The sequence below is a fragment of the Chiroxiphia lanceolata genome, chromosome 1 (genome assembly GCF_009829145.1).
Source record: "Chiroxiphia lanceolata isolate bChiLan1 chromosome 1, bChiLan1.pri, whole genome shotgun sequence".
Lineage (NCBI taxonomy): Eukaryota > Metazoa > Chordata > Aves > Passeriformes > Pipridae > Chiroxiphia > Chiroxiphia lanceolata.
Window position 1 is genome coordinate 114,742,458 of NC_045637.1, and position 26,734 is coordinate 114,769,191.

Genomic DNA, 26,734 nt, shown 5'->3' on the forward strand with positions numbered 1-26,734 from the left:
CCCTCCCAAACTCCTCATTGGTGAAAATCAGCACAAGTTCTGGCTCTACCATAGATAAGCAAATAGTGAATTACTGCAGTTATTTCAGGTGGAGTAAACCTAAACCCATCCTGCGTTTCTTATAGCGGGAGCACTGAGTGTCCATTCTACCCAGTTGCCCATTTTCTGAAAATATTTTACTTGGTTGCATTTGAAAGTCTCAGTCCTCTTTTGAAGTCCTAGTCCTCACTTGCTTTAAACTGAACAATAAGCAGTAAACTTCTACTGTGAATAAAAAATTGAAAGCTAGAGACACTGAAATCATAAACCATACTAAGAAATGGAACAATTTGTAATTTTTTAATCAGACTTGTAGTTTTGGGGGTCCGAGAAACCACATATCACACCACTGCCATCTAATGGAAGAAAACATCAGCCGATCATGGGTCCTGGGGAAGATCCAGTCAGACGAAAACTATTTATATCAAGTAGAAGAGCCATTTCTACCACCCCTAACATGGCCTCCTTCTTCTCTCATCTATAAATTTAGCTCTCCTCACAACATTCTGGGTTGAAAAAACTTACTAAATGTTATCCAAATATAGAACTATTCTCAGGACAGCTGAAAAACTGGTTTGGGGTTTTCTTTTGTGGAGAATTCAGTATTTCAAAGAAATGTCATTTAATTCCACTCAAAGTCATAAGATTACTCACAGTACCTAAATTAATTGCGGACCCTGCTCTTTTTCAAAGACCTGGGCTGCAAAGTCCATAGAAGAAGGTTGTCTTTCAATTATTTTTATAAAGTACATCTGTTTTCTGTACCATTGATGAGTACCTAGCTTTATGCCGCACAGCTACCATAATCTGAAATGGATGGAGCAATATTAATAATGCCCATCAGTTCCTTCCCTGGAACTGTGTGGTGGGTTCTTTGATCAGCATGAGGGAGCTGCCTCTTATTGCCAGAGGTTTATGATTTTTCATGTGTTGCACATCTTTCCTACTCTAGCAATCTTACGCCATCTCCAGACAGGCAGCCCTCAAATACCAAGAAAGACAGATATAATAAAAATGATGGCATAGTCTATTATTGGTTTATTTTGACAGTATACTATCTACCAAGAAAGAGAAAGTATACTTAATTCACTTGGCTAAGAGAGGTCTACTCTTCTAAACAAAAGCCAGGGACGTGCAATAATAGGTGACATCTCAGCTGGCACACCACAGAAGTGAAATCACACTGTAATTCACAGATCTGATTCAGAATGGTTCCTGTTGAGTACCCATTTTCAATAATGGCTGTCAATTTGATTCATTATCAAATTGTCATATATCAAGTCAGCATTTGCTTTGCACATGCTGTGTATTCTCAGAGCACCTAACAGCGTTGGTTCTAGCAAAACTAAGGTGGTGGGCACTGTCTTCCTCTTGCCTCTGCCTGGGGATTTCCACAGGTCAGCTGCTGTGCTGAAAGTCTTGAGACTTTTGAGAAACTAACTTCTCAACAGAGTACCATCACTTTTAGAAGAGGTGACCTGCCTCCAAGCAACCAGAGGCCAAACAGATTTGCTGGTGTGTGAGATATTGTATCATGGTATCAGAAAAAAAAAAAACCTAAGCAAAGTGATTCTGCAAGACAGTTGAAAAAGCAAAGACATTGTAAGGAAGCTTTCAACAAAGCTGATTATGAACCACTATTCAGAGAAAAAAAATTCTATTCTGTTCAGTTCTGTGCTATGAAATAGATATTTTCAAGTCTGCTGAGACCATTAAAGCCTACTAACATTACCCAGTCCCAAAATGCACTTCAAGCACATGCCAAGCTACTGGCAAAGTTTTATACAGACCAATGAATCAAAACATTAATCACTGTGTATAAATGGAAATTTTACTTTTTATTTTCTGGAAAGAAACAAACTTAAACCAATTATTTGTCAACGACATGGGCCTGCAGATTTTGGAAGCAGTAAATTAAGAATAATCACAGATTAGATATGTCACAGAATACTTGAGCATCTTGGGTCTCCTTACAGAAAATATTTGCTAGGCCATGAGTTCATTTATGAAAAGATAATGACCCAGGAATTTTTTTCCTTAATTGCAAAGAAGCCGTTTAAGAAAGTGTCTGGGGAACTAATTAGGAAGGAGTTTCCTCTGTAGAGGACCTGTGTTTAAACTCAATAAGCAATTTTTAGAGGACTTGCTTGAGACAGAGTACTGTTTAGATGCAGTCAAAAATGTTTGCCGAGGTGCAGCAACATTTTGCAGACATGGAGGCAGACATGAGTCCTCACCACAGCAAGGTAGTGCTGACATGCTCCAGCTATGATGACTTCCTCAGCACAACTCATCGATCCTTTCCTATTTCACTTCAGCAAATGTGGAAAGCACTCAAATACACACAAACAAGAGAATCTCTACCTCCAAAGTAAAGTGAGATTTTTCAAAGTACTTGCACATTTTTCAAGACATATAATGCCTGCTGGCCAACCCAACAGGTGCCAGGAAAATAGATCACTCAACACTCCTCCTGAATGCCACTGCTTTGTTACAACACCTAAACATCCATCATTTGTAAGCTCGAGAGCATAGTTACATACTTATTTTTGAATATACATATGCACTTCTCTCCCCTATATAGGTTTTGATAACTTCTTAAAATGGTCATATTTACAGAGCATCAGAGCTCATGAGCCCAGAGATCAAACAAGTTTTATTTGATAAGCTATGGTGCGAAGTTACACTTCATTCATGAGTGAACAACCTCATGGTTTCTTATTGCCAGTTCCTTTCACTTTATTTGTTGTATGCACATCAACAGGGTGTTTAGATGTCTCCTTTAAGTATTTTTTCTAAAAGCTTCATTTTTGGTCTCACATCGTTACACAGTAATATCACTTTTTAATTTAAACAGAAAAAAAATTGTCTCAACCTTTACTTATAAAAACCACAGAAGTAAAAGTAAAAAAACCTGAAGTTTTAAAAAAAAAAAAACAGAAAAGTGACTAAAAAACCCAAATAATTACAAATTTTAAACAACTAGCTTCATGTTGTTTAATGTATCTCTTTTTATCAAAATCATACCATTTCAAGTTTGCTTTTTGCCTTTTAACTATTTTAAAATGGGGACTCAGTGAAATAAGGTTTTATTAGCTGGCTTGCTAACTCAAAGTGATACAATTCAGCATAGTTTGTGCTCTCTGTTCAAGAGACCCAAGTGTGACTGTTGTGACTGCTACAGGTCATTAATGAATGGATCAGCAGAGCCATAGATAAAACTTGCTGAATGCCTGCTCACATTCAGCATCTCCAGCCTTCACAAACACCTTATTGTCAGAAAACCTGCCAAATTAAAATATTCCATATTGTTGCACTTTTAATAACTTGAGAACTATTATGCCACTAATTACATAAAACTTTGGAGTGGATCAAAAAAGAAAAAAAATGCAAACATACAAAACTAAAGCACAAAAAAATCAGCACATCTATTGTCTATCCCGCATCAAAAATAGGGCTGATTTATTTGCTACACAAGTCTAGAGTTTCAAATAATAAGTCTGTTTTACGAATTATTTACTTTCTACAAGATCCATTTCCCCTTGAAGCACACTGTGCATGCCCTCCTAGTGTGAACAGTTTACAGACTGTGATCAGGCACAGACCTACTTGTCTGGATTTTTCTCCCTTTCAAAAGAGCAATTCTGAGAATCATAAATTACACAGCACGGTTATTGTAATTTGAGCTTATTCTCAATAAATAAAATTTATTAACTAAATAGCTTTCTATGTAGCTTAGCTCTTTCCCAAGCTTATTATTTTACATAGAGTTGCTTCATGCTGCTAATCACAACCAAATTGTGCCATCTTAAGTATAAGAAGATGAATCAATAAATACAAAGTAAAAATGTGTAATTTCATATGATCACGAATAACCTTTACTCTTCATAGAATATGTGTAAAAAATTACTTTCTAGGATTTGAAGTTATGAAAGTATTTTGTCTAATGCACCTACCAAGGTATATCTACTACGTGCTTATAAGCTTTGTTTATCAGAACACCAGAGCAGAAGCCTTCAGCACTTTAAGCTCCAATGCATTAGAGTATTTAGGGATGCTGGTGAACTTAAGCAGACGAGTAGCAACACTGACACAAGGCAGGACAGACTCCTTTTGGGAGATATGAAACACCACTTTATCGTGCCATTCCAATTATCTCCAACACTTACAGTAAGCCTCCAGTTATTCCACTTTTGTTACACAAATAAACTTTCAATTTATAAAATAGGTCACGGTAAATTTTAAGTCCTGGTCTAAAAACAGCAAGGTAACTGGAGAAATAAAACTGTATGTGATATATGGTGGTTTAACACAGATGACCTCATGGTATTTTTTTTATCGTAAACCCCCCCCCCATTCCTAATGACTGTATACCTGCATTCCCAGTTTTCGTATTTTAAAAATTAATAGATCATTGCTAGCATTTCTCAACAAGAAAATGTCATAATGAAATATTAAAATTAAAACAGAGTCTCTATAGTTCCCCTCATCATGGCAGGCATATTTCTCTCCTAAGACAAACACTGCTATTCAACAAATCAAGTCACCCATGGTTTAAAAAAATACACATAAAATGAAGAATATGCAATTGAAGTGTTTGTCTCCTACACATTACGGTGATTCATAGGTTTTATTTATTAAAAAAGATTGCCACAGGTGGGATTTCAGATTTTTTGCCGTTCCCTGTGCTCATCTTCCAAAGTCCTAGCAAAATACTCAAAATCATATGAGCTCCTGATTAAACCAGGAAGCAAATCTGCATGCATGCAATTACAGTGTCTGCAAGGGCAGACGCAGATGACAGTAATTCATACTCTAAGAAATGGGCTTGTGTATTTGGCAGATTAACTGTTCTGTATTCCATTGCTATGAGGTATGGAAACTGTACTGTGAAACAACCATTACTCATTCCTTCAGCTCTAAGCACGTAGGTCTATCAAAAGCAAGCCAGTCTGGAGAGGGTGGGGGGTGAGGGCTGGAAAGAGGAGTCTACACGTTTCAGATTAACGCTTCTCTTGAATGGTTTCTTTTATTTCATTTCCCCTACTTTTTAAATTAGCAATACAGTAGGCCCAGAAGGGAAATGTGCAAGGGAAGAAGGAGAGAGGGGAGGGAAAGGGAAGCAAAAGCAGCCAAAAACTCTCCAACTTGTTCATTAGGGGGTTTTGTGTTTGAACATCTGAATGAATCGTGTCTGTTTTTCATTATTCTCCATATGTATTTGTTCTCTGCTTTGTTCATAGATTTCTGGCCATGTTGTCGTGAATGTGCTTATTTTGTTTTATATTGTTCTATTACAGGGTGATTGTTACTTCTTCTCTGTCTCACTTAGCAGTTATGCCACCAACAAAGAGCAATCTGAAAATGAGAGGTTACGTCAAAAGGTTTCCCTAGTGAACTCCCTTGAAGCATATATGATTACTTTAGATCTGACTGCTTAATTCATACCAGAGAAAAATCCTCAGATAACACTGCTCCTTAGCATGACAGGAATGTGAAGGGTATCTTTTTAAAAATCTGAGGAATACTGGAGAATACTTAAAGTCCAGTGCAGAGTGGTTTCCTCATTTTTCCAAGAGGTAACCTAATACTTCTTGCTAAGCAGTAACTTATTTTAACAGATCTGCTGTTACATGGGGGGGTTGAAATAATTTCTTTGCTAAATTAAATATTTTACTTTCAGCTTTGTTTTACACCTTGGTCAACACACAAATGACACTGAAATAAATTCATAAGTCACTAACCACGTGATAACTTCTATCATCTTCTTGAATTTAATCCACCCTACTTCACTGGATACATATCACAGGATGATGTGTTCACTTAAGAAGATAGTCTCATACTTGGCAGAAAGTGAATGAGACCCAGAAAACTGGAAAGGAGCAAACAAATAGCATGGTTTTTTTCTTGTTTGTTTTTTGGTTGTTGGGGTTTTTTTTGGTGGGATTTTTTTTAAGGAATGGATGTAGACTCCGGTGTGTTAGAGATACTTTCAAATTCTGGAAAATCTTAGAGCAATTAGTCATATAAATCCATTCACAGACCCTCAAAGGTAACACATGATTAGTACAATGCAGCATAGACTGAGCAAGACTAAATAATGTCATATCATAATTTTGTCTAAAACTATATAACGAGTGTTATAGATAGCTCAGTACTATATATTTTAGTTAAATCTTGCTTCTCTCTCATAACTTGAGCAGATGGGAGAAAATGCTGCGATGTAGGTGTCAAACAACTTAGCAGATCCAAGTTTAAGAAGTGCTCAATGGCTCACTGTTGCACTACTTGATATATTGAGAGAGTTTCCTCAAAAGTCTTCTGGTATTTTTCAGTCTTTTCCGCATTATCTTGTCCAGTGGATTAGAGAAACCATTTATTAACTGTGAAGAGGATACTAAAGGGTAAGTGCTGCAAGCACTCTGGAGGCTTAAGATTATTCTCAAATCTTAGTAAATTAAGCAATAGCCAAGAAAAAAATAGGGCAAAATTCAGTACAGACAAATTAAAAGTTCTAGCTTTAGGAAGAAATAATCAACAACACAGAGCAGAGCACACAATATGGAATGCCTGGCTCGAAGCAGTGCTGGAATAAAGAATAACAGAACTGGGGGTTGCAGAGAATCTCTTAGCATAAATCAGCACCATTGTTCTCATGCAACACCCTGTGCCTCACAAATGTATCTATATTTAAAATATACAAAGAGGAGAGTCACGTGATCACAGAGAAGACAAATGATATAACCTCTCTATACTATTTAAAATTACAAGATTTAGGGCATCTGAAATCCTATGCCCAGTTCCAGGGTCTTAAAATAAGGAGCGAGCTAATTAGAGACAGACTAGCAAAGTGCAACATAATCAGAAATCTAAATAAATTGCCTTTAAGGAAAAAGTTAAAGGACTAGTGGTTAGTCTAAAGAAAAGATAAGGCAGATGGAGAGCAGTCTTCAAATATATATGTTTGCTGCAAAAAGGAAAGGAATAAACTGCTCTGCATGTCCACTGGGGATAAAAAACAGCAATAGACTTAAATTGCATCAAGAGAGATTTGGGTTAGACATTAGGAAATGCTTCATTAAAGTGAGAAGAGGGAGCGTTATCACAGACTGCCTGAGGAGCTCGAGGAATCTCCACCTGGAGGCCTTTGAGTGAAGGTTACAGAAATACCCGTCAGCAGTGGGTTAGAGCTGATCTTGCCCCAAGGCAGGTCCTGACCATTTCAGGTTGCTTCCACTTCGGGTTCCTGGAAAGCTTTTTTTTTTTTTCAGCCTTACTAAAGAGAAAGGAAATGTACCCAGCATTTAAAGCAGTAAAACATCTATTCTTTTTATGCCATGAAGCATACTGTTAATAAATCCAATTATGTTTATGATCTTTTAATGGCATCACTTATGTCATAAAGATCCATTTTTGAAAATACAATAGATATCTCTGCCCTACAGTGTAATACAACAGCATGAAAGCAAATTTTTACAAAATTCCAACTCACTCTTATATGGTTCCTACTATGATAATCTCAAAGCTAACTACAATATGAAGAACATCAAATCCAAACATTTTTCTTTCTTAAAATTCTACCATTCATATTCTTCACAATATTTTTCACTTTGTGTTCACATTTTGTATTTCACAAACAGATCCATTCCTTTCCTTGTTTACCACTGGCAACGGGAACAAAGGAAGTTCTGCTCACGAGGGTATTCCTTTATAATGCAATCCAAAAAAAAAAGCAAGAAATCCATCAAAACCCAAACACAATCAGGTCTTGTTCCTACTGTGATATTCAAAGAAATACAGACTGATGTTATCAGAATTGTGGCAGAGCAGCGCCCCAAGGAAATGAAACACACATTCAGTCAAATGCAAATGTATAGCAGTGCAACTTACGATGATGGCCCATGACTGACTGGGTTGGTGGAGTTTTCTAAGACTAGAATTGCAGTCTTCCAACTTACTTTTCTCCTGAGTAGCTAAAGAATACTGTTTCTGACAGGCAATAGATAAAGTCCTACACTTCTACAAACTTCTAAAACATCTTTGGCACAGATGGCAGGATTTTGCCCTATCTCATAATTTCCCGAAATGTCTTCCCTGTTGCTTCTCTTCACAACTTATCTGGGCACTCATGAGATATTCCTGAACTGCAATGCCTTTTCTTTTTACTAACTCATATAGAAATGCTATCCAGAATGTGCTTCTTATCAGAAGAACCCATTCTAGCAGATCTTATTACTCCAAAAGGATTCTGTATACCACTAGTGTAAAGTGACAGAGTCATCTTAAAGCACAGCTTCTCCCCCATAGATTCGATGACACTGCAGACTCATAAAGCAGTAACAATTCTAGTCCTGAGATACTACTAGACATGTTAGCCTATATTTATCTCAGCAAATATAGCTATATGGACACACATTAAACTTTATATTTCACCAAAAAATGTTTTCATACATTCACAGAAAAATTAAGAACATAAAACTGAAAGAGGAATTATTTTATATCTTGGTGTTGAAACTTGTAGATCTATTTGTGTCATAAAGAATATTTTCTTCTTCCATTAGCATAAGACAAGACTTCACAAAAATGTAAAAATTAGACCAGGTTTTCCTTGGGAATCTTTGCCCAAAATTTTCTCAGCTTTATATAGGAAATCAATTTGCATCACTGATGATATCATTCAAATCAGACAGTACTATGTGGTTAGAAGGTAATTTACTCTTCTGCCGAAGCAATTTAATACTTGTTCTGATTTGTGATTTTCATTTTGTTTGTTAATGAAAAAAATTAATGAGCAATGTTACTGGAAGCACAACTCAAAGCTTTGGCATTATTAAATATGTTTGTAATATACTGTGCATTACGTTGATTGCACAGTTGGAACCAAAGCTTTGGTAGTCAAGTCACCAGTCAATCATTCAAACCGATAATGAACTTGCAGGGTGGACACCTTGTACGTACCTTTGCACTGATTTGTGTTTTTGTCAAGAATCGCCTTTGTGGATACAATTTTTCCATACCTATGGAGAAAACAAAAAATAGAAGTATATGTTATATTTTTTTATAAAGTACATAGTGATTTTTACATGCATAGGAAGATATCTAGTGCTCTGGGGGGAAAGAAAAAAAAAAGGAAAAAAGACATAGAGTCAAACTATAACTCATAGGGTAAAACAGACCCTTGAGTTTTAGTACGGGACCAGAAAACACTTAAAATATCTCATGAAGAGGGAATAGCACCAGTGGGAAAGAATAGGAACAGCCTGCCTAAGCATACTCTTCAACACCAGCAAAGATTTGAGTCAATTTTGTGACTGATAGAAAGTTCTCAGCTGAAGTTTCCATACTGTGAGTGACATGTAACCACTCAGCTTAAGATAAAGGGAACTGTTTCTCCATCTCTCTTTACTCTGTTTTAGTGACTGATGCTAAGTGAGACTTTCCATTTCACTGTTTTTCCTTTTCCTAAGAACCCACAAAAACATTTGTTTCCATTTGACTTTCATTTTTAGGAGGAAAAACATGCTTTGCTTTATTTTGTTTCAGTCTGAAAACAGTGAGGAGGAGGAGGGAAAACTGACCAAAAGGCATTAACAAGCTGTGCAAACTGAGCCTCAATTCAGCCATCTGTTAGGAACCAAAGAAAGTCATACAAGCCTTCCTCCCCTTCAGCCCCCTCCACGCCCTTTTTTTTGCTGGCTCTGTAGACCAGCAGGATCTTGTGCTCTGAAGGCAGACATAACCCATTGGACACTGCACCACGACATGTACATGGACAGGTAGTTGTGAGTTTATTCTGCCACAGCTGGCTCCACTAGAACCAAATACATAACAGATTTAATGTTGACCATGAGATCACATGCTTTTCTAACCTCAGGTGTTTTCCAGAATAGGTGCCTTTATACTCATTTATGTTCCACTTAATTTTATAATTCTTCATGGTAATACCTGAAGTTGATTTTGGCCTCTAAGATCTTAAAGCATGTCTTAAGAAGGTAAAGCTAAATTCTCTTGCAGTGTGATTTATGGCTGCTCAGTGGGCCAACTTACCCAGCAGGAAATTTGAACTGTGTGGTGCATCTTCATTTATTTGATTTATTTAAATTCAATATCAAATATATGAAAAACATGCAAAAACATGCCTATCTTGTACAGTAATGGGTCTCTGACAGATATATGGAAAAAGAATCCAACAAAAATCAGTGGCTAACCCACACCAACCTCAAATAAAACACAACTCCTACCTAAACTTCCGCCAACAAAAACTAACACCCAGCCCGCATTTCAGTCCAGCCACTCCTAATGAATTGATATGTTGTTTCATCCAAGTCACGTGAGAGCTAGAAGTCAACATTTCTTGCCAGCAGAGACAGGCATTGTGGTTCCACTGCTTCTATTACAGATTTCCCAGAGTTATTTTCTACATACTGCGATCCTGCAAACACTTAGTTACAGTGGAGATTTTACTCACAAAATTCTGTTTGGTTCAGGAGATGTTTACCTCCCACATGCAAAGTTCTGTGCACACCTTCACATTTGCAAAAACAGACATCAGAGTGGTAAGAGGCACCACAATAACAAACACTGTTATAGGCAATTAGCCATATGTTGGTGATTTAATGTACTGCTGCAAACCTTGAGTGATACCACAAGAAAGTAATTAGAATAAATTTGGACACTGTTTTACAAAATATTTCAAGTAATTATTCTACAGCAATCAGAACATCAGTTCTGATGAAGAATGTTCATTTGTGTGCTGCATGAAATTGGGAAGGTATTTTGTTCGTACAAATCTAGTCATATTTCTCCCATATGTCAAGAGTGGTATTAAGCTTTGTCTCCTCTCCAAAGTTGTTTGGTTTTCTGTTTGTGTGAGTTTTAGTTGTGATTTGATTTGCTCAAAAGTACAAAAAATATATTCTTCAATGGGAGTGCTCATAGAAATAATGATAAAGTACATCACAAGAGCTATCCCTTGTTTTCTTATATTTAAATGGAAACTACTATAAAATTCAACAGCCTGCACACCTGTGTTCTACAAACTACTGATATGACCAATATAAAAAAAATACCAAGTATGGTCTGCTTGTTGTGAAAAAGTGTGAACACTGCTTAATATCCTCCTGAGTTGTGGTTCATGGAGGTACTGTTTCAAAGATTTTGAATCAAAATTTCTGTTCATAAAAGGATAAATATAGAATTGAGTTCATCTCAGTGCCATATTACCAACCCTTCAACACAATGGCTGTATCATTAAGGATAACCTACTGCATCACACTATCCAAGGAAGGAGACAAAGTGAATCTGTGAGATGGTTACCTCAAGAATGTGTCTATTGAGCACCTGAAGTGAAATTGCTATGCAAAAGATTTTCAGACAGTCTTCCTGAAGTGTTATCTAAATGCATAATAAGCACAAATAGAATTATTTAAGTACTTTTGGAAACCCACTCAATCATTTATATCCAATTATGCTCTTAATACTTTTCGATGTAATAATTTTCATGTAAAATCAGGTGGTCAGATTTTGAAAGACCTTCCATGTTAGGAGCAACTACACAGACTAGGAATTCACCTCATGAAAGAAGAACCCATGCAGTGAGATAGTGACTAATTGTCTTCATTGATTCTCATAATACATAAGGACTGCCCAGATAATTATAAGACTTAAAAAATGAAAGTTTCAGAATGGAGAGTTAGTTGTGGAACACATTGCCATAGCCCACACTGACGCCCCACAGAGCACACCACTATAAAAAGCTATTGTATGGCTTCTAGGATGGAAAATCTGTCATGAAATTAAAAGCAAAGACACATTTGTGGCCCCGGAAGTCACATGCTACCAGACACTGTGAGAAGATACCACAGTAACATCATCACGTTGTCCCTCTTTTAACATCAGAGTACCTCCACAGCTGCTGAAACAAATTCCTATCTGACCCAGCCCCTACATTCTTACATTCCAAGATTAAATTGGGGGTGGAAATACCTTCTTACAAACATAAACATTTTTACTTTCTCATGTATTTATCAGTTTAGGGTGAAACTCTTCAAGTCATCTGATACCCACTATTAAAAATACAAAAGTCACTTAAAAACTCTTCACTTACAGACAGCAGTAACTCACACCATGTCACACAGAAGGTAGAACTAAGGTAATAGCCCACAGTGCTGTGCAAAGAGAAAACAATCTCCCTCTTCAGTCCAGACTACAGAGTTATGTCAAAAATCACTCTTGAGAGCCCCCTCCCATGGCACCCCACATTTTCAGACTACTCAGCAGACTCAGGAAAGATGCAAGCAATGCAGAATGAGCCCTTAATGTACATCAAAGTTGCAGTATCAATAAATCATTTCAAGAGCTTTCAGGCAGGCGGTCGATGAGGACTTATACTTTAGACAAAGCTCAAACCCCATCATTTCCAGGAAGTTATTTGAAAACTCCTGTTAAAATGGACATAGTTCCTGAAGGAAATGCTTCAGCTGTGACTGATACACCACTCAAAAAATGTGGTATCACTTACCCAGTGCCTAAGACAACCTAAACAGATGGGAATTTGCTGTCTCACAGCAAAGAAAGGATTTGAACCATTTCTCCTTCTGCCTAGGGGAAGCTGGGGTACAGGGAAGGCAAGTGGGCAAACGGTTAGGAGACAAGTGACATTCAGCTAGAGACTAGCTGCTCAAGGCAGAGAGGAACCAGGTGCCACCCACTAGACTGCTGACAGGCCTAGGTGGGAAGCTGGCTGAGAGACAGCTGTGACCAGGAGCTGCTGTGTCAAAGAAGGGATTTCCTGGGAGGCCAGGCTAGTTGGGGCCACTCAAACTTTTCAGCTTTTCCATGTTGTTATGGAAAACAAAAGCCCCTAGGAAAGGTATGTCGTATTCTGGCCTTCAAGCCATCCTTCAGGCTGCCCGCAACTAGTCCTGTAACTTAAGATGTCTGTCAGAAAGGACAGGATAAGTCTCTGGCCACTCGCCCAACTTTGTGCTCCATACATATTGTCATCCTCATCTACAAGGCAACGGGTGCACAGGCACGTACAAAATATTGCACTGGATTTTTCCCAATTCCAGTTACTGCTTGTATGCTTCAAATAAATACGAAACTTGGAATTGAAACTCAATAACCGGTGTACAGAGTTCTTCCTTCCTTAGTTAAACCAGTGGAGTTATCATGTAATTTCCAAGTTCAGAGCTTAATAATTATATCCCCAGCATTCAGGTTCACTCAAGGCCTCAAGCATTGCTCAGAGCACAATCCACTCAACTGAAAAGTCTTCACTTCTGGGCATTTAGGTATTATATGCTTTTATCTTGAGAACTTTTGTACTGGGATGAATTTGACCAGCAGTAATTGGATTTAGATAAGCAACTCTGAGGCTCTTTCATTTTTGTGAATTAATATCTAAATAGCATAACTGGGTTTATTTTGTTTAAAGTAGACTCTATTAGGCAAATCATGGATTTTGAGAGAAAATAAAAAAGCCCACATTATGGAGAACTAAAGTACAGAAGGAACTCCTGCTGAATTTCTTGGAGAGTCACTTTTCCTATAATACACTGCCATGCCTCCAAAAAAAATTTTTGATTTGCATGATAATTTCTGGGCATTTACTGCATGACATTTTAAATGTTTGTATTTTTTCCCAAAAATACAAGACATTACTATGCTATCCCTTAACAAAGACTTACTTTATTGTCCTCTCCCTGTATTATTTTTAATTTAAAAAAAATTAAAAATAAGACAACACTCTTATATTCACACAAAAATACAACAACAAAATACATGTCATTCAGAGCACCTCTTCTTTTCACAGACTATGTGCATGGCTTGGGAAACAAACAGAAGGAGTTACTGGCAGCAAACCTATGGTGTACCGGACTGACAAGACCGTACTTCCGTTAAGAGTTTAACATCTGGTTGCTCTGTCTTCTCTACTTACTTTAGTCTGGCTGTGATGTTTACAAAAATCATTCCTTCACTAAACAGAATACTTTTGATACTGTCTCTCACAATATCCTTCTCGACAAAGTCTCCAGCACACAGCTGGACAAACGCATTATGCAGTGGGTGCTCATGGGTTGAGCACGGAGAGTAATAGTGATTGGGACATCAGACTGGAGACCTGTCACTAGTGGGGTTCCACAGGGCTCCATCTTAGGCCCTGTTCTCTTCAACATCTTCATAAATGACTTGGATGCAGGACTTGAAGGGATGTAAGTTTGCAGATGATACAAAATTGGGAAGAGCTGTTGACTTCCTCAAAGGCAGAGATATCCGGACAAATTAGTGGGCTGAAAATCACTATTTGTATGAAGTTTCAACAAGGGCAAGTGCCAGATGCTGCACCTGGGATGGGGTGACCCTGAATGTACGTACAGACTGGGGAATGAGATGCTGGAAAGCAGGGCCATGGAAAGGGACCTGGGGATCCTGGTCAATGGCCAGCTGAATATGAGTCAGCAGTGCCCTGGTAGCCAGGAGGGCCAACCGTGTCCGGGGGGCATCAGGCAAAGTATCACCAGCCAGTCGAGGTAGGTAATTGTCCTGCTCTGCTCTGCACTGGTCTCACCTCGACTCCTGTGTGCAGTTTTTGGCACCACAACATAAGAAACCTGTAAAGCATCCAAAGGAGGGCCACAAGGATGGTGAAGGGTCTAGAGGGGAAGTGCTTTGAGGAGTGGTTGATGTTGCTGTGTTCAGCCTGGAGAAGAGGAGAGTGAGGGGAGACCTCATGGCAGTCTACAACTTTTTCATGAGGAAAATCAGAGGGATCTGATTTCTTCTCTCTGGTGACCAGTGACAGAACCCAAGGGAATGGCCTGAAGTTGTGTCAGGGGAGGTTTAGGTTGGATATTAGAAAAAGGTTCTTAACCCAGAGCGTGGTTGGGCACTGGAACAGGCTGCCCAGGAAAATGGTCACAGCACAAAGCCTGACAGAGTTTAAGAAGGATTTGGACACTCTAAAGCACATGGTGTGATTCTTAGGGCTCTCCTGTGCAGGACCAGGAGCTGGACTCTAATGATCCTTGTGGGTCTCCTCCAACTCAGGATATTCTGGGAAGTTAGTAAAACAATTTAGAGTAACAACTTGTCCAAGGGTTTCAGAAACACCACAAAAACTCTTAAATCCTTTGGTTGTACATCTAAAACAGCCCTGGACTTTCAGAAAGGTTCCTGAGTCATTAGAACTGGATTCTATAAGGGCAGCTCAACAATTTTGAAACTCAGACCATGCATTTCTGTTCTTAACAACACAGTTCGGAGCCTAGTTTTAAGCAGACAGTAATGAATATTGTACCATGTATGAGAAGTGATTTTTTAGAGCCAGTAAGCTGATGAACCCCTGAAAGAACATAAGCATATTCAGTAATATCTTCTGGTACAGATATTTACTACCAAGGGTGTGTGATTTCACTCATAAATGGGCCTATTATTCACTATCATTCCATGCCCACAGAAAAAATATTTTTCAGAACTAAGAGAGAAAAAGCTACAAAACCCATAAATAACTATATACACATTTCTATGAACACTGTTATTGCTTTAGACAAATAAAACCCAAGATCTTACAATTCTATTGAATAACAGCTCCATGTTAACCTTTGAGGTTCTTTCCTCCTATTTCAGATTACGGATCATGCTACTTACTTTACACTGCATTACAGATCATATTCAGAAATCCTGCTTTTCAGAAGATGCAAGAACCATTTATCTCAAATCACAGGGCTCTAATACAGCCCTGGAAAGCTGTGTTAGGTCCTTTGGTACTCTTTTATTGAAGAATGGGTAAAACTCAGTAGTTTTAGTGAAGTTTGTATCTTGTAAAATTTCAACAACCGCAGGAAAAGAATATTGTAAATAAACAGCCATATAAGAAACACTTATACCCAAAAATTCCCTCCACGGTCCTTTCCAGTTTCTGCAAAATCTACTGCTATTAAAGCCCAGGAATGCTTCTTGCTTTCACCATCACTAAAACATCAGACGTGTCTCACGTTCGAGTTAGAAATGTATTTACAAGACAATGTAGATATTTTATCAATAAAGAGAGAGTCATACTTCCTATTTAAACTAATCTGTATTTATATACTTATACATTACATGAACCTTCACCTCCAGAAAAGTAGTGCCATATGAACGCGTACAGGTTTGAAGACTTATTGTAATTGTTTTGAGTATTTGGGAAATTAAACCAGGTAAAGTAGAAATTAAGTAAGTGAAATTTAAACAGACACTACGTTCATCGACTTCCAGATCTGTAAGAAGTATATCACTTTAGTAGTTCAAAGGTAACTTTTCCTGTAGCGTTGTTCCTTTCCTTGCCAAAAATCAGAAAAAGAAATTTTTGTCAGCATGTAAATGAAATTAAGTGGTTTAATCCAACACGTGCAGAAATCAAAGGCAGTCTTTTCCATTGCTTTCAGTAGGTACAGACCTCAAATCCTATTCACAGTGTTTATAATAAGGCTACAGATTTGTCACACCCTTGATACCCAAGACAGAATAAAATGCCACTTACTAGTGTGGTACTCTCCATAAAAGCCTGACATTTTACACTGTTTTTCCTCAGTTGTTGCAAGTAAGACACTTGGCTATTAGCTGCAGTTTTTATTCTAAATGCTGTTTATTCTTAATTAGTGCTTATGTATCATATTCATATTAAATCTGTGTGTTTGAATATTGAAGCTAGTTAAGACTATTTAAAATTGATTACATTATTGTATATCATATTTAAATTAAAAGTATGACATTTATATTTTGCTTTGATAGAAAGCTATGTTTTTCTCTCACAGTTCTGCCATGACAAATAACCAGTGTTAATATTAATTAGCAAAATATTCTACAGTTGCTAAATTAAGTATGGAAAACAAAATTCATGCTCAGATTAAGAACTATGATTTCATGCAGTACACTTCAGTCCTTCTTCTGGGCCATCATTAAATCTTCAATTACTAATTATTCCATGTTTTCAAGAATTCAGATGTCTTAAAAAAATAAAATGCAACTTTTGTTTGCAGACACTTAGCAGTGATGCTAAATTTTCTGTGTAATGATAGGATGCATTATTGGGAAGCCAGTTCAGGGATCTGAAACCCTTCACAGAATGAGATTGATTTACTGTAGCCTGTCACAAATGATATGCCAGGCATACCCTAATTTTCCAAGGGCAGTGGACTTAAAAAAATTCAAACCTTATTTTCTCTGTTATAAAGACATTGCTCATCAGCATTGGAAGAGAAAATTAAGCACATCTTCAAACTTGTAGAATTTTCTCTATCCAACAATTAAATTATCTTAGATACTATGGAATAACACCCCCAATATATCATTCCTGTGTGCAGGATTTATTTACTTTGTATGTCCTAGCATGCTGTGCTTTCTTGTATCTGATTTCTCACTCACAGTCTTGCTTACTTATGGAAGATTCATTGTTAAACTACAGTTGGTATACAGCACCAGCATGCCAGCATACCATGATATTAATCTCTAAAGTATTCAATCAATTTTACAATAGCCTCATTATTCAGTGGAACTCTGAGCATTCAGTTTGTGCAGGTTTTCTGACATTTCACTAAAACAATTTACTCTTAAAAGAATTCAATGACTGCAACATATTGTAAAATATACAATGCCGCAATCAGATGGTTCCTCTCTAATAATAGTCAAGAAAAAGAAGAGGAATTAAAAAGAAAAGGAAGTACAGATAAAAACAAGCACTCCAGCTAACCACCAGAGACCATGAACTCAAACTGATATTTAAAGCTAAAGCACTTTATAGGGTTCACACAGAGGCCATTTGAACCAAATGTGTGAGTGAGACTTCTTGAGTTCACGGAGCTCTCATTTCACTATTTACAAATTAGAAAATCCAGGTACTTTGGATGTCTTTGTAAACAATGTACTTTTCAGAGGAACTGTTACTACAGATTTTTACATTTCAAAATACATATTTCAAGAACTACATCATAGAAATTAGTCTCTTTCTTCAATACATTTATTTTAATCCTTTTATTTCCAGGTTAGAATGTCTCAGTTGTATTCATTTTCCAAAGGCTGAACTTTGACACAGTGGCACAGAGAAGCACATTTTTTTCTGCCTGGAATTTTTAAGGAGAAAAAACAAGAGCATGATTTGGATTTTTATAATTACGTGGACAAAAGTTCATACTGCTTACCCAGAATTGGGACCGAATAGCTCTGCTTTTGAGTTTCTAACGAATTTTAACTCCCTCAAGAATATTTATTAAAAGCAAAGATTTTTTCAATCCATTTATTTGTACAACTCTAACATAAAAACAGGCTCAAGAGAGTATCTGAAAAACAGATTTGATGAGATATTTGTTCACTGTGTTTTTAAAACGCTCACACACGTGTACAATTTCAAGCATGTTGAACTTAAGCAGGACTATCCACGCTTCTCAAAATTAAATTATATTTGTAGGCTCATAAATTAATGTGCTTGTTTGGTGTGGGAAGTCCTCCGCCCCAACACAGTAAACAGATGAACACAGGATATAAAAGGGCACGTTTCCAGTCAGCCAGTGCTTTGCTTTCCTCAGTGCAAGGCCTGTAACTACTACACTAGTTAATTTTAACAGGCCGCATCTGTTCTGGCTAGTAACTCACCACAACTCCCAGACAGGTATTCTCCAAAACGTTCTCCTGAGTGACAGCTTTGTTAACAACTAAATTCAAACTATGTGAAGCTGCCTCATGTGCAATACAGTTACGTAATTTATGAATCATGTTAATTTTTTTATGTTTTCAAAATGCATTAAAAACTTGAAAGTGAATGCAGCATCAAGTGAAGGCTCACCTTAAACAAAAACACTTTTACAGGTTTAAAAGATATTTAGTTTAGAGTCCTTGTCTATTATATAAATAATTCTTCATTCTTATTGCCAAAGACAGATGGACATTTTGAACACATTAGCCTTGTTATGTCAGCAGGTAAATATCTCTGGAGAGGAAAAGCGTTGTTAAAAACTGTGCTTTGGACGCAGACTCTTCATTTCCAGAAATGTTGTACCCGTCTTCTGGACCCAAGGAACTGCCCTAGTTACAACTGACGTGGCAATTGCCTCATGTCTTTGAGTGTTGAAGTTACATTTTAAGATAACTGCAAGGGGGCAGGTTTGTACTGCATAATTGCATGTCCTGTAGTTTTCTGCTCATCAGTCAGCACTTTTGAGACTAAGACAAAAAATTTCAGTCCAACCAAAAACGGACCGCTTTTTGCCAGCTGCTTTCACTGGCACCTTGCTGCGTCTTACAGAAGAAAAGCCAACACTGGCAATCGCTGTGCTCTGCTGGGGCTCATCTTGCACCCAAAACAGCCAACATGGACCACGAAAGGATGAGATAACCATGGGATTCACTAAATAAATACACTCTTTATATCTTAGCGTCTTCTGTCCTTAAAGGACATTTGGTTGATCCTGCTAGGCAGAATCCTAGATGGAGAGCAATTAGAGAAACATGCATTGTAGCCTTTCCTTTCTGAAATATACATGGGGCAAATCTAGAGGAAGGCACAAGAATTCAAGATTTTATGTTTTCTGCTGAAAAATTTTAACCCCAGGAACAAAGACTCACTGAAAAACCGTGAGCACATTTTGAAATCTGACCAGTATGCATGTATTTGGAAGCAAATTAGCTTCATTGCTTGGAACCCTCAAGAAAAGACTTTTGTATACTACTGGCTTCAGGCACCTTCAAATAAACTAATTAAATAAGATACAATGCTCAAGACCATATAAGATACTCATGGAAAAACTGAGATCTCATTCTGATTATTGGGCATACTTCAAGAGAGAGAGAACACTGCGATTCACTGGATAAATCCGCAAGTCTTCCTGAAACTGGCCAAGGATCATAGCAGTGACAATTCCGGTTGCTCTCTAATGCACAAAAAAGGTTATGAAATTAATTTTTTGGTATTAAAAATAAAATACAAATTTGAGACGTCCCTTAAGCCTTTGTGATAGACTTGGGGTTGTATTTTCATGCTTCTCTTTACAGCCATGAAGGAAAGAAACCTACGTTTTTAATAACAATTGAAAGCTGAGATCCCTACCTTATCACACGCCTAAGGAACTCAGGGTTTAAGAAACAAACATTGTGAACCTTGCAATAAGATTTTGAGGGCTGACAACACCAAGGGCTACATCTTCATCAAATATTAGCGAGTATCCTCAGCTAGGGTAAAAACACTGCTTGACAGCTGCATGGTTTGTGTCCCAGAAAACAACCCTGAGAAAAACAAAAAAAAGTAAATAAAATAATAGCAATGAACAAATCCACCCTGCAATCTATTCCCCACTTTATAAAAAGAGGTGGATTTAAAGGTAAATGAAAACCCCAGTGCTGACACCCCTCACTTTACTACGGCTATCACACACATAAAGAACAAGGATATCCTATATGGATAAATTACAGTCCGGCAGCCAAAATATAATCTGCCAATTATGCTGGGTTTAAAATTAATAAAATAAAATTTACAACAATCACCTATAGCAGCAAGTTGACTGCATTTTGAACATCCCATCAGATGCGTGAAAGCATAAAATCGATGTAAAAAGGTCACAGTCATTCTTCATGGAGTCAAAGATACAATCTACAAGAAACAGAACTGTAGTCTGCAGATATTTAAAACTATGAACAAATGAATTCATACCCTGGACAATCCTGAATGCACCCAATGGTCAGCTTTCATCAACCAAGCACTTTCAGTATCAGACCATATATTTATGCATTTCTGAAACATCTTATTCATCAACAGCTCTTGCACTCTTTCCTCCCACTTACTCAGATCATGGGAGTTTCCGACCCTTTCCCTTTCTGCCGTCCAAGAAAGGAAGTTCTCAAAGACCAACATCTTGAATAAGAAGCCAAAGTAAAAAGGTCTGCTCCAGCTATTCATTTCCCATATGCCTTTGCCCTTCGCTTTATTTGGGCTTGCTCCAGAGACCACGGAGATCAAGAGAAAGACCTGTGGATCTGCCTGTTTGCAATTTCTGAGAGTCATTAAATGTTACTCTACATGCAACATTCTACTTTGTAAGACAATTTCCTAAGTTCAGACTTCAGTTTCTTTTTATTCCCACATTCTTAGGACAACGGTTTCTTTGTTCAAGCTCCCATGTTATGGGTATGTTATCTTATCTCTGGTTTAGCCTTTAATATTGAGCAGAGTAAGAAAAGAATCATCCTCTTGTTGAGATGCAAAGATTTATGTCTGCTTACATTTTTAAAATACATAAACATCCAAACATACTTTTAAAAGTCTAAGCAAATTTACCTCCTCTTAGTGCTGTTATCTGAATGATGATATTTAACACCAATTACAGTTTAGTTCCCTTAACTCCCCTGTGAAATAGTTTTTCAAGATCTGTTAAGTTATGAGAGTAAAATGATAGCATCCTAGGGAAAGAAGGCTTTCTCCAGCTCTGCAAAGGGAAGAGCAAGGTTGGAGTAGCAAGGTTTGAGTAGTAGGAAATCCACAGAAACGAAGACAGTGAAGCATTACAGTATGGGGGAGGACTTCCATAGCCACTGGGCCACCCAAAGTTGAGAGAGACACTCAGCACTGCAGTGAAACTGATTCAAAGAGACACGAATGTGGAGAGTGGCAGAAGATTCAGACCCTAGTCTGAACTCCAAACTGCACCTGCACATGGTGTGGAACATAAGGACCCATCCACACCACAGTCACACCAGTTTTGCGGGAGAGCATGGAGCTACCTCAGATGGCTCTAAGTTGGTTCCAGGTTTCACTGCATGGCTCTAAAATCCAGAAGCAATATAGAGGCAATATATATCTGTAATATAGAGGCTCCTTCAGGAAGCGAAATGCACAGTAGTGATTCAGTTATGCATGTTTGTTTCCCTCTAAAAGACAATCTCAACTTAAAAAAGAATCACCATTTATCTAAACCCCAGTCTTCTCCCCAGTCTCCCCATGACCCCCATCCCAAACCTTCTCTCAAAGGCTGTTTTCTCTCCAATCTCTAAGATTAGTATGTTCAAGACCTGCTCAATTTTGACAGGGAAAAAAAACCACCTTGGACAGAAAGCCTTTTGAGTCTTCCCTCACTTTTGAAGCCTTTATATTTTTTAATCCCTGTTCTGCCAATTTTGTCTCCCTTTCCCCTCCTCCCCTTCAGTGGAATTTTTACTCTTTACAAGCCTAGCTCTCTGCAGAAAATTGATTTCCCCTAGGATACAGCCATCCTACTGTTCTATGCATGGTCATTATGACCATCCTGTTCACCACAGAGATAGACAGACACAGTGGCACTCCTCCCCAGCTCCTTAGCATAGAAAGCACACAGGGAAAAATCGTAACAGCCTCAGAGCTTAACCATACCAAGAGTTCACCATCCCCAGAAAACACCATACAAAAATCCTCAAATGACCTATTATATGAGTAATGTAATTTTTGCTGCTTTCTGTCACTCTTTACTTCTACTGCACTAGATTAAATTTTTTTTAATCTCTCCCAGGTAATGACCATCATGTAGTTTTCTCTGTCCCACACGAAGTAGTTCCCCTCTTCTCCCACATGGGAACAAAACCTAAATCAGATGTGACTTGGGCTCAAGTTGGTTTTACTTGAGCGTTGGCATCAGGATATCCAAGGGCAGAATACATTTCAGCACAGACTGCAAAACCTGCCTGAAGATGTGAGAAAATACCTGGGTGCTGCACTTTTTGCCATTTTAGGCTGCTTTGCAAGCAGTATGCCTGCTGGCTTCACTGTCTCTGGGAGCTTGCAATCTCACATTGATTGCAGTGAGTCCCATCCTTGGGGTGATAGACAATTCTCCCCTTAGCTCTTGGTGTCTCTGATTCCAATGTGTAAAATGAAATGACTGTACTCACAAAACAGCTTCAGCCTTCTTTATAACATCTTGTGGATAGACTGCAAATTGACTCCCTGTCTCCTCCTTGACCCATGGGGTTCTTGCAAGAACTTCCCCTTGTCCCTGCTAGTACAGGGAGGTACAATGGAGGACTAGAAGTCACAAGGAAGAAGATGAGGTTGTTAAAACCTTTTCTTTCCATTTCCAACACAGGATTTTTAGATTATGAAGTTAATCTTGCTTACCAATATGCATTACTAGTTTCAGCAGGACCAAAAATGAGGAAAAATATTAATAAGCCCAAAGATGGTATAGAGTTGGCTTTTGTGGGTTTTGTTTAGTTTTCAGCTTAGTTCCAATGAATCTACATTAAATAAACAGGAGCAGTGTCTTTAAATCAACAAGTAAATTTTAAACAAAAGAAAACTCTTTTAGTGACTGTTGATCAGAAAAAAAAACCCAACCCAAAAAATTAGTTCTGAAACTGGGAAAGGGTCTTAGCTTCTGAACTGCAATTTGGTCTAAAAAAGTCAACACAGCGAATGCCTGATGCAACACTTCAGAAAAGCTGGGGTGGGTAAACTGCCCAAGCCAGAAATTCATATTTAAAGCTCACATTGTCTAGCTACGCTCGGTACATTGCACCATAAATTCTTTATATAATTCTCACTAAGGCTGGCTGATGTTAGCTGAGGAAATCCTCTGCAGACACACAGGACAATACACCCCACTGTAGGTCCCATAAAAATCACACACTCCATGGAAATTTCCAAATGCCTTGACACAATATGGGTGAGTTAAGGATAAAGTTTCAAGCCTGAACTTCATAATTTCCTGTCATTTGCTAGTCTATGCAGCTCTCTAATGTTATGTTAATATCATTTTTGTGGGTGTGATTGAATTACCCGCCACTCTTGAAGCCAGCATTAGTGGATTTCTGTGTAACAGGAGACCGTGCTTTACTGCACATACTGTTACTAAATACCATTAAGCAGACCAGCTGCAGACCTCCTGATAGCAGGACTGGAGGGCTACCTCATTAGGAAGGGACGAGCACTTCACTTCTGGCATACAGCCTGAATCCTGCGAGCCATCAGCATGTCCAACTCGCCTCGACGTCCCCACCAGACGGCTTTCCACAGCATGTTCCCCAGTTGAAAAAAGGTGTCCAGTCCTGGAAATCTGCTGAGAGTGCAGAGATCTCTCTCACAAGCTCAACATCCTGAGTCCTACACAATGCTGCCGTGACTTGGCAGTCTGAAAAGACAGAGATGTATGTACTTGGTGACATTTCAGCTCCAGGTCCAACTGAGGGCTGGTAAACACTCCACTGAGAGCATGCCTGACACAGTGGTGACAGCTACTAACTAGTGGCACAGCACTTTAAATATCCCTTTCAGAAGTCTTTCTGGAGAGATTAAAATGCCATGTGTATGTGAGTTGTAAAAACTCTAGGGCAGCCTCCGAAGGGAGATTTAACATGAGTTTTCTCATCAATACTCTTGCACTGCTAACCAGCACCTACTAAGCAAATTATGAGCCTGACTTCTGTGCAGAAACATCCCTCTTTAGAGGATAACTGCATGAGGAAGAAAGGAGGGGATGAGGGGCAAAGGAAAAAAGAATGGGGGGGAATGAGGAATTTAAGTCTTTTCCACATAGTTGTCTCAGTACATACTAAACTGTATTGACAGACAATATCATCCAAGCAATTGCAATGAACTCCAGTTACACTTCCTGCCACTCTAACCCACCTTTTCCTCACCACAAAATGCCTCATATGCTGACTGATAGAGCTATACTTGCCCAGAAGCAGTGGGAGATTCAGCCGCTAACACTGAACTAACAGCAGCCTTGTGTTCTCAGTGTATCATGGGAACAGCATGGCAGGGACACAGCAGGAACAAGAAATGTGGTCTTGTGATTGAGAGAAAGTCTTGTTTCTCTGTATCTAAGGTCAGTAAGAACCAACAAACAGGAATCTAACAAGAACTAACAATTGCAAATCCATGTTATAATAGAGGCGGGTTTTTCTTACCAGTCACTGAAAACAGAGACGAATCAATTAAAAGTCCTCAAAGTGCTGCTATCATTTAATAGCTGTATCATTACAGCCTGTCTCCCACATCTGTAAGATCTGCAATCAATTACATCTTTAGTCCAATTCTTATGTTAGGCAGTGAGTAAAATCATGGCATGAGTATAGTGCCCTGCTTTCATTTAAATACCAAATACATGGTCATACTCTATTTTGTTCCGCCAGTTTTCCTTTCCATTTAGAAGCAATTGCCTTGAGTTCATTTTATCTGAGTCAAGAGATTGTCCTATATGAATCCTTAAACCGGTTGTATGTTTGTACATGTGACAGCAATTCATTTGTTATGCAGTTCATAAGGCACTCAATAAACTTTATATTGAAATATTTGTGCATTATTCTTGTAGAGTCATTAAAAAACTTCACAGCCATACTCTATTTAATTCACAATCCTAAATTTGGTGTTGATTTAAGTAAAGCAGAGGAGATAAGATACATTAAAGGTGAGTAGAGAAATTAAGTTCTACAAAATTAAGTTAGGTATGTCAGAGATCCAAATTCCTTACTTTTAAAAATACAGCTTCAAGTGTGTTGCAGTTTTCCAATTCTATGGGTTTTGTTACTCAAAGCTGAGCATGGACAGACACATGATTTACAGTTAAAAGTAATCAAAACCTCAAAGGTCGAGAGATGAGCTTCTGCGTCTGACATAATGCCAGTACCAGTGTTTCTGTGATCTCCACAGAGTGCATATTGCACCACCTTACACTCCTGCTAAGACACTACAGCAGCTTTTGAGTATCCTGTCTCCTGCTTAAAACACAGATGTTCAGTAATATATTTCACCCACTTTAGGACACAGATATGGCTACCTAAACTAAACATAAAAACAAATGTCCATAAATATGAAAAGGAAATGATTTCTAACCTCAAATAATTAGTTTTAAAAACATTTAAATGATCCCTGCAGTTCTTGATAAAATTATCCAAAGGCTGGAGAAACCATCTTATAATCAGAGACTTAAACAGCTCCAACTATTTGTATTCTTAAAGAAAAAAAAACTGAAAAATCACTGATTTTAGCACATAAGTACATCTAGAAGGAGCATCTGAAAGGTCCTTCATCTGATTACACTAAAAATGACAGATAAAAATCAAGACCAGAAAGGTGACTTGAAAGTGGGTCAGGAATTCTGAGCAGGGAATGTGGTTAACGGGAACAAATTGTTATCAACAGTGGATGGTTTGCTATTGCTTTCATATCTTCAGTTCCAGAATGGGTGGTTTTCTGGAACATATTTTACATTAAAATAATTGCTATATTCAGTTCAGGAGAAAAATAAGGGAAAATTATGGATCTGAATCAACCAGAAAATAATTGGACGATCCCTTGGTCTCTTCTGAATCTTAAATTCTATGAATCTGTGAATTATTTTATTCCTTTTAATTATTAGGTTCCTACTGTAAAGAAGCTAAAAAGTTAATGTTCTTCTTGAATCAGTGAATTACAGAAAATAATTGAAGCTTCATAATTGGATTATAACCCCAGGAGCATATGGAAATGTTGAACTGGGAAGCTGAAGTACGGAAAGTATGTCTGTTTTCTTTTTTTTTTTTATGTGATCACCGGGCAGTAATAGCCATAAATGCTGCACTTATTACCTGTATTACACTGAAGCAATAACATGCCTGTGATCCTGCAATAACTGCTATTTGAACAGACTGCTGTGCTTCCATGAAGCGTACATGAGGTTGGGTATCTGTTGGCAGACATCTTATTTCAGAGTAAGTC

The 26,734-nt window shown here is 37.9% G+C and overlaps 1 protein-coding gene across 4 annotated transcripts in view; it reads right to left on the reverse strand.

The window, feature by feature from the left end:
- The window catches only part of RBMS3 (RNA binding motif single stranded interacting protein 3), a 705,062-nt gene that overhangs the window by 312,092 nt on the left and 366,236 nt on the right, over positions 1-26,734 (reverse strand). For all 4 annotated transcript variants that reach the window (XM_032683778.1, XM_032683761.1, XM_032683783.1 and 1 more), the window contains one exon: positions 8,998-9,056. In XM_032683778.1, the coding sequence (XP_032539669.1) occupies positions 8,998-9,056 (59 nt within the window). The remainder of the gene's footprint in view (positions 1-8,997; positions 9,057-26,734) is intronic.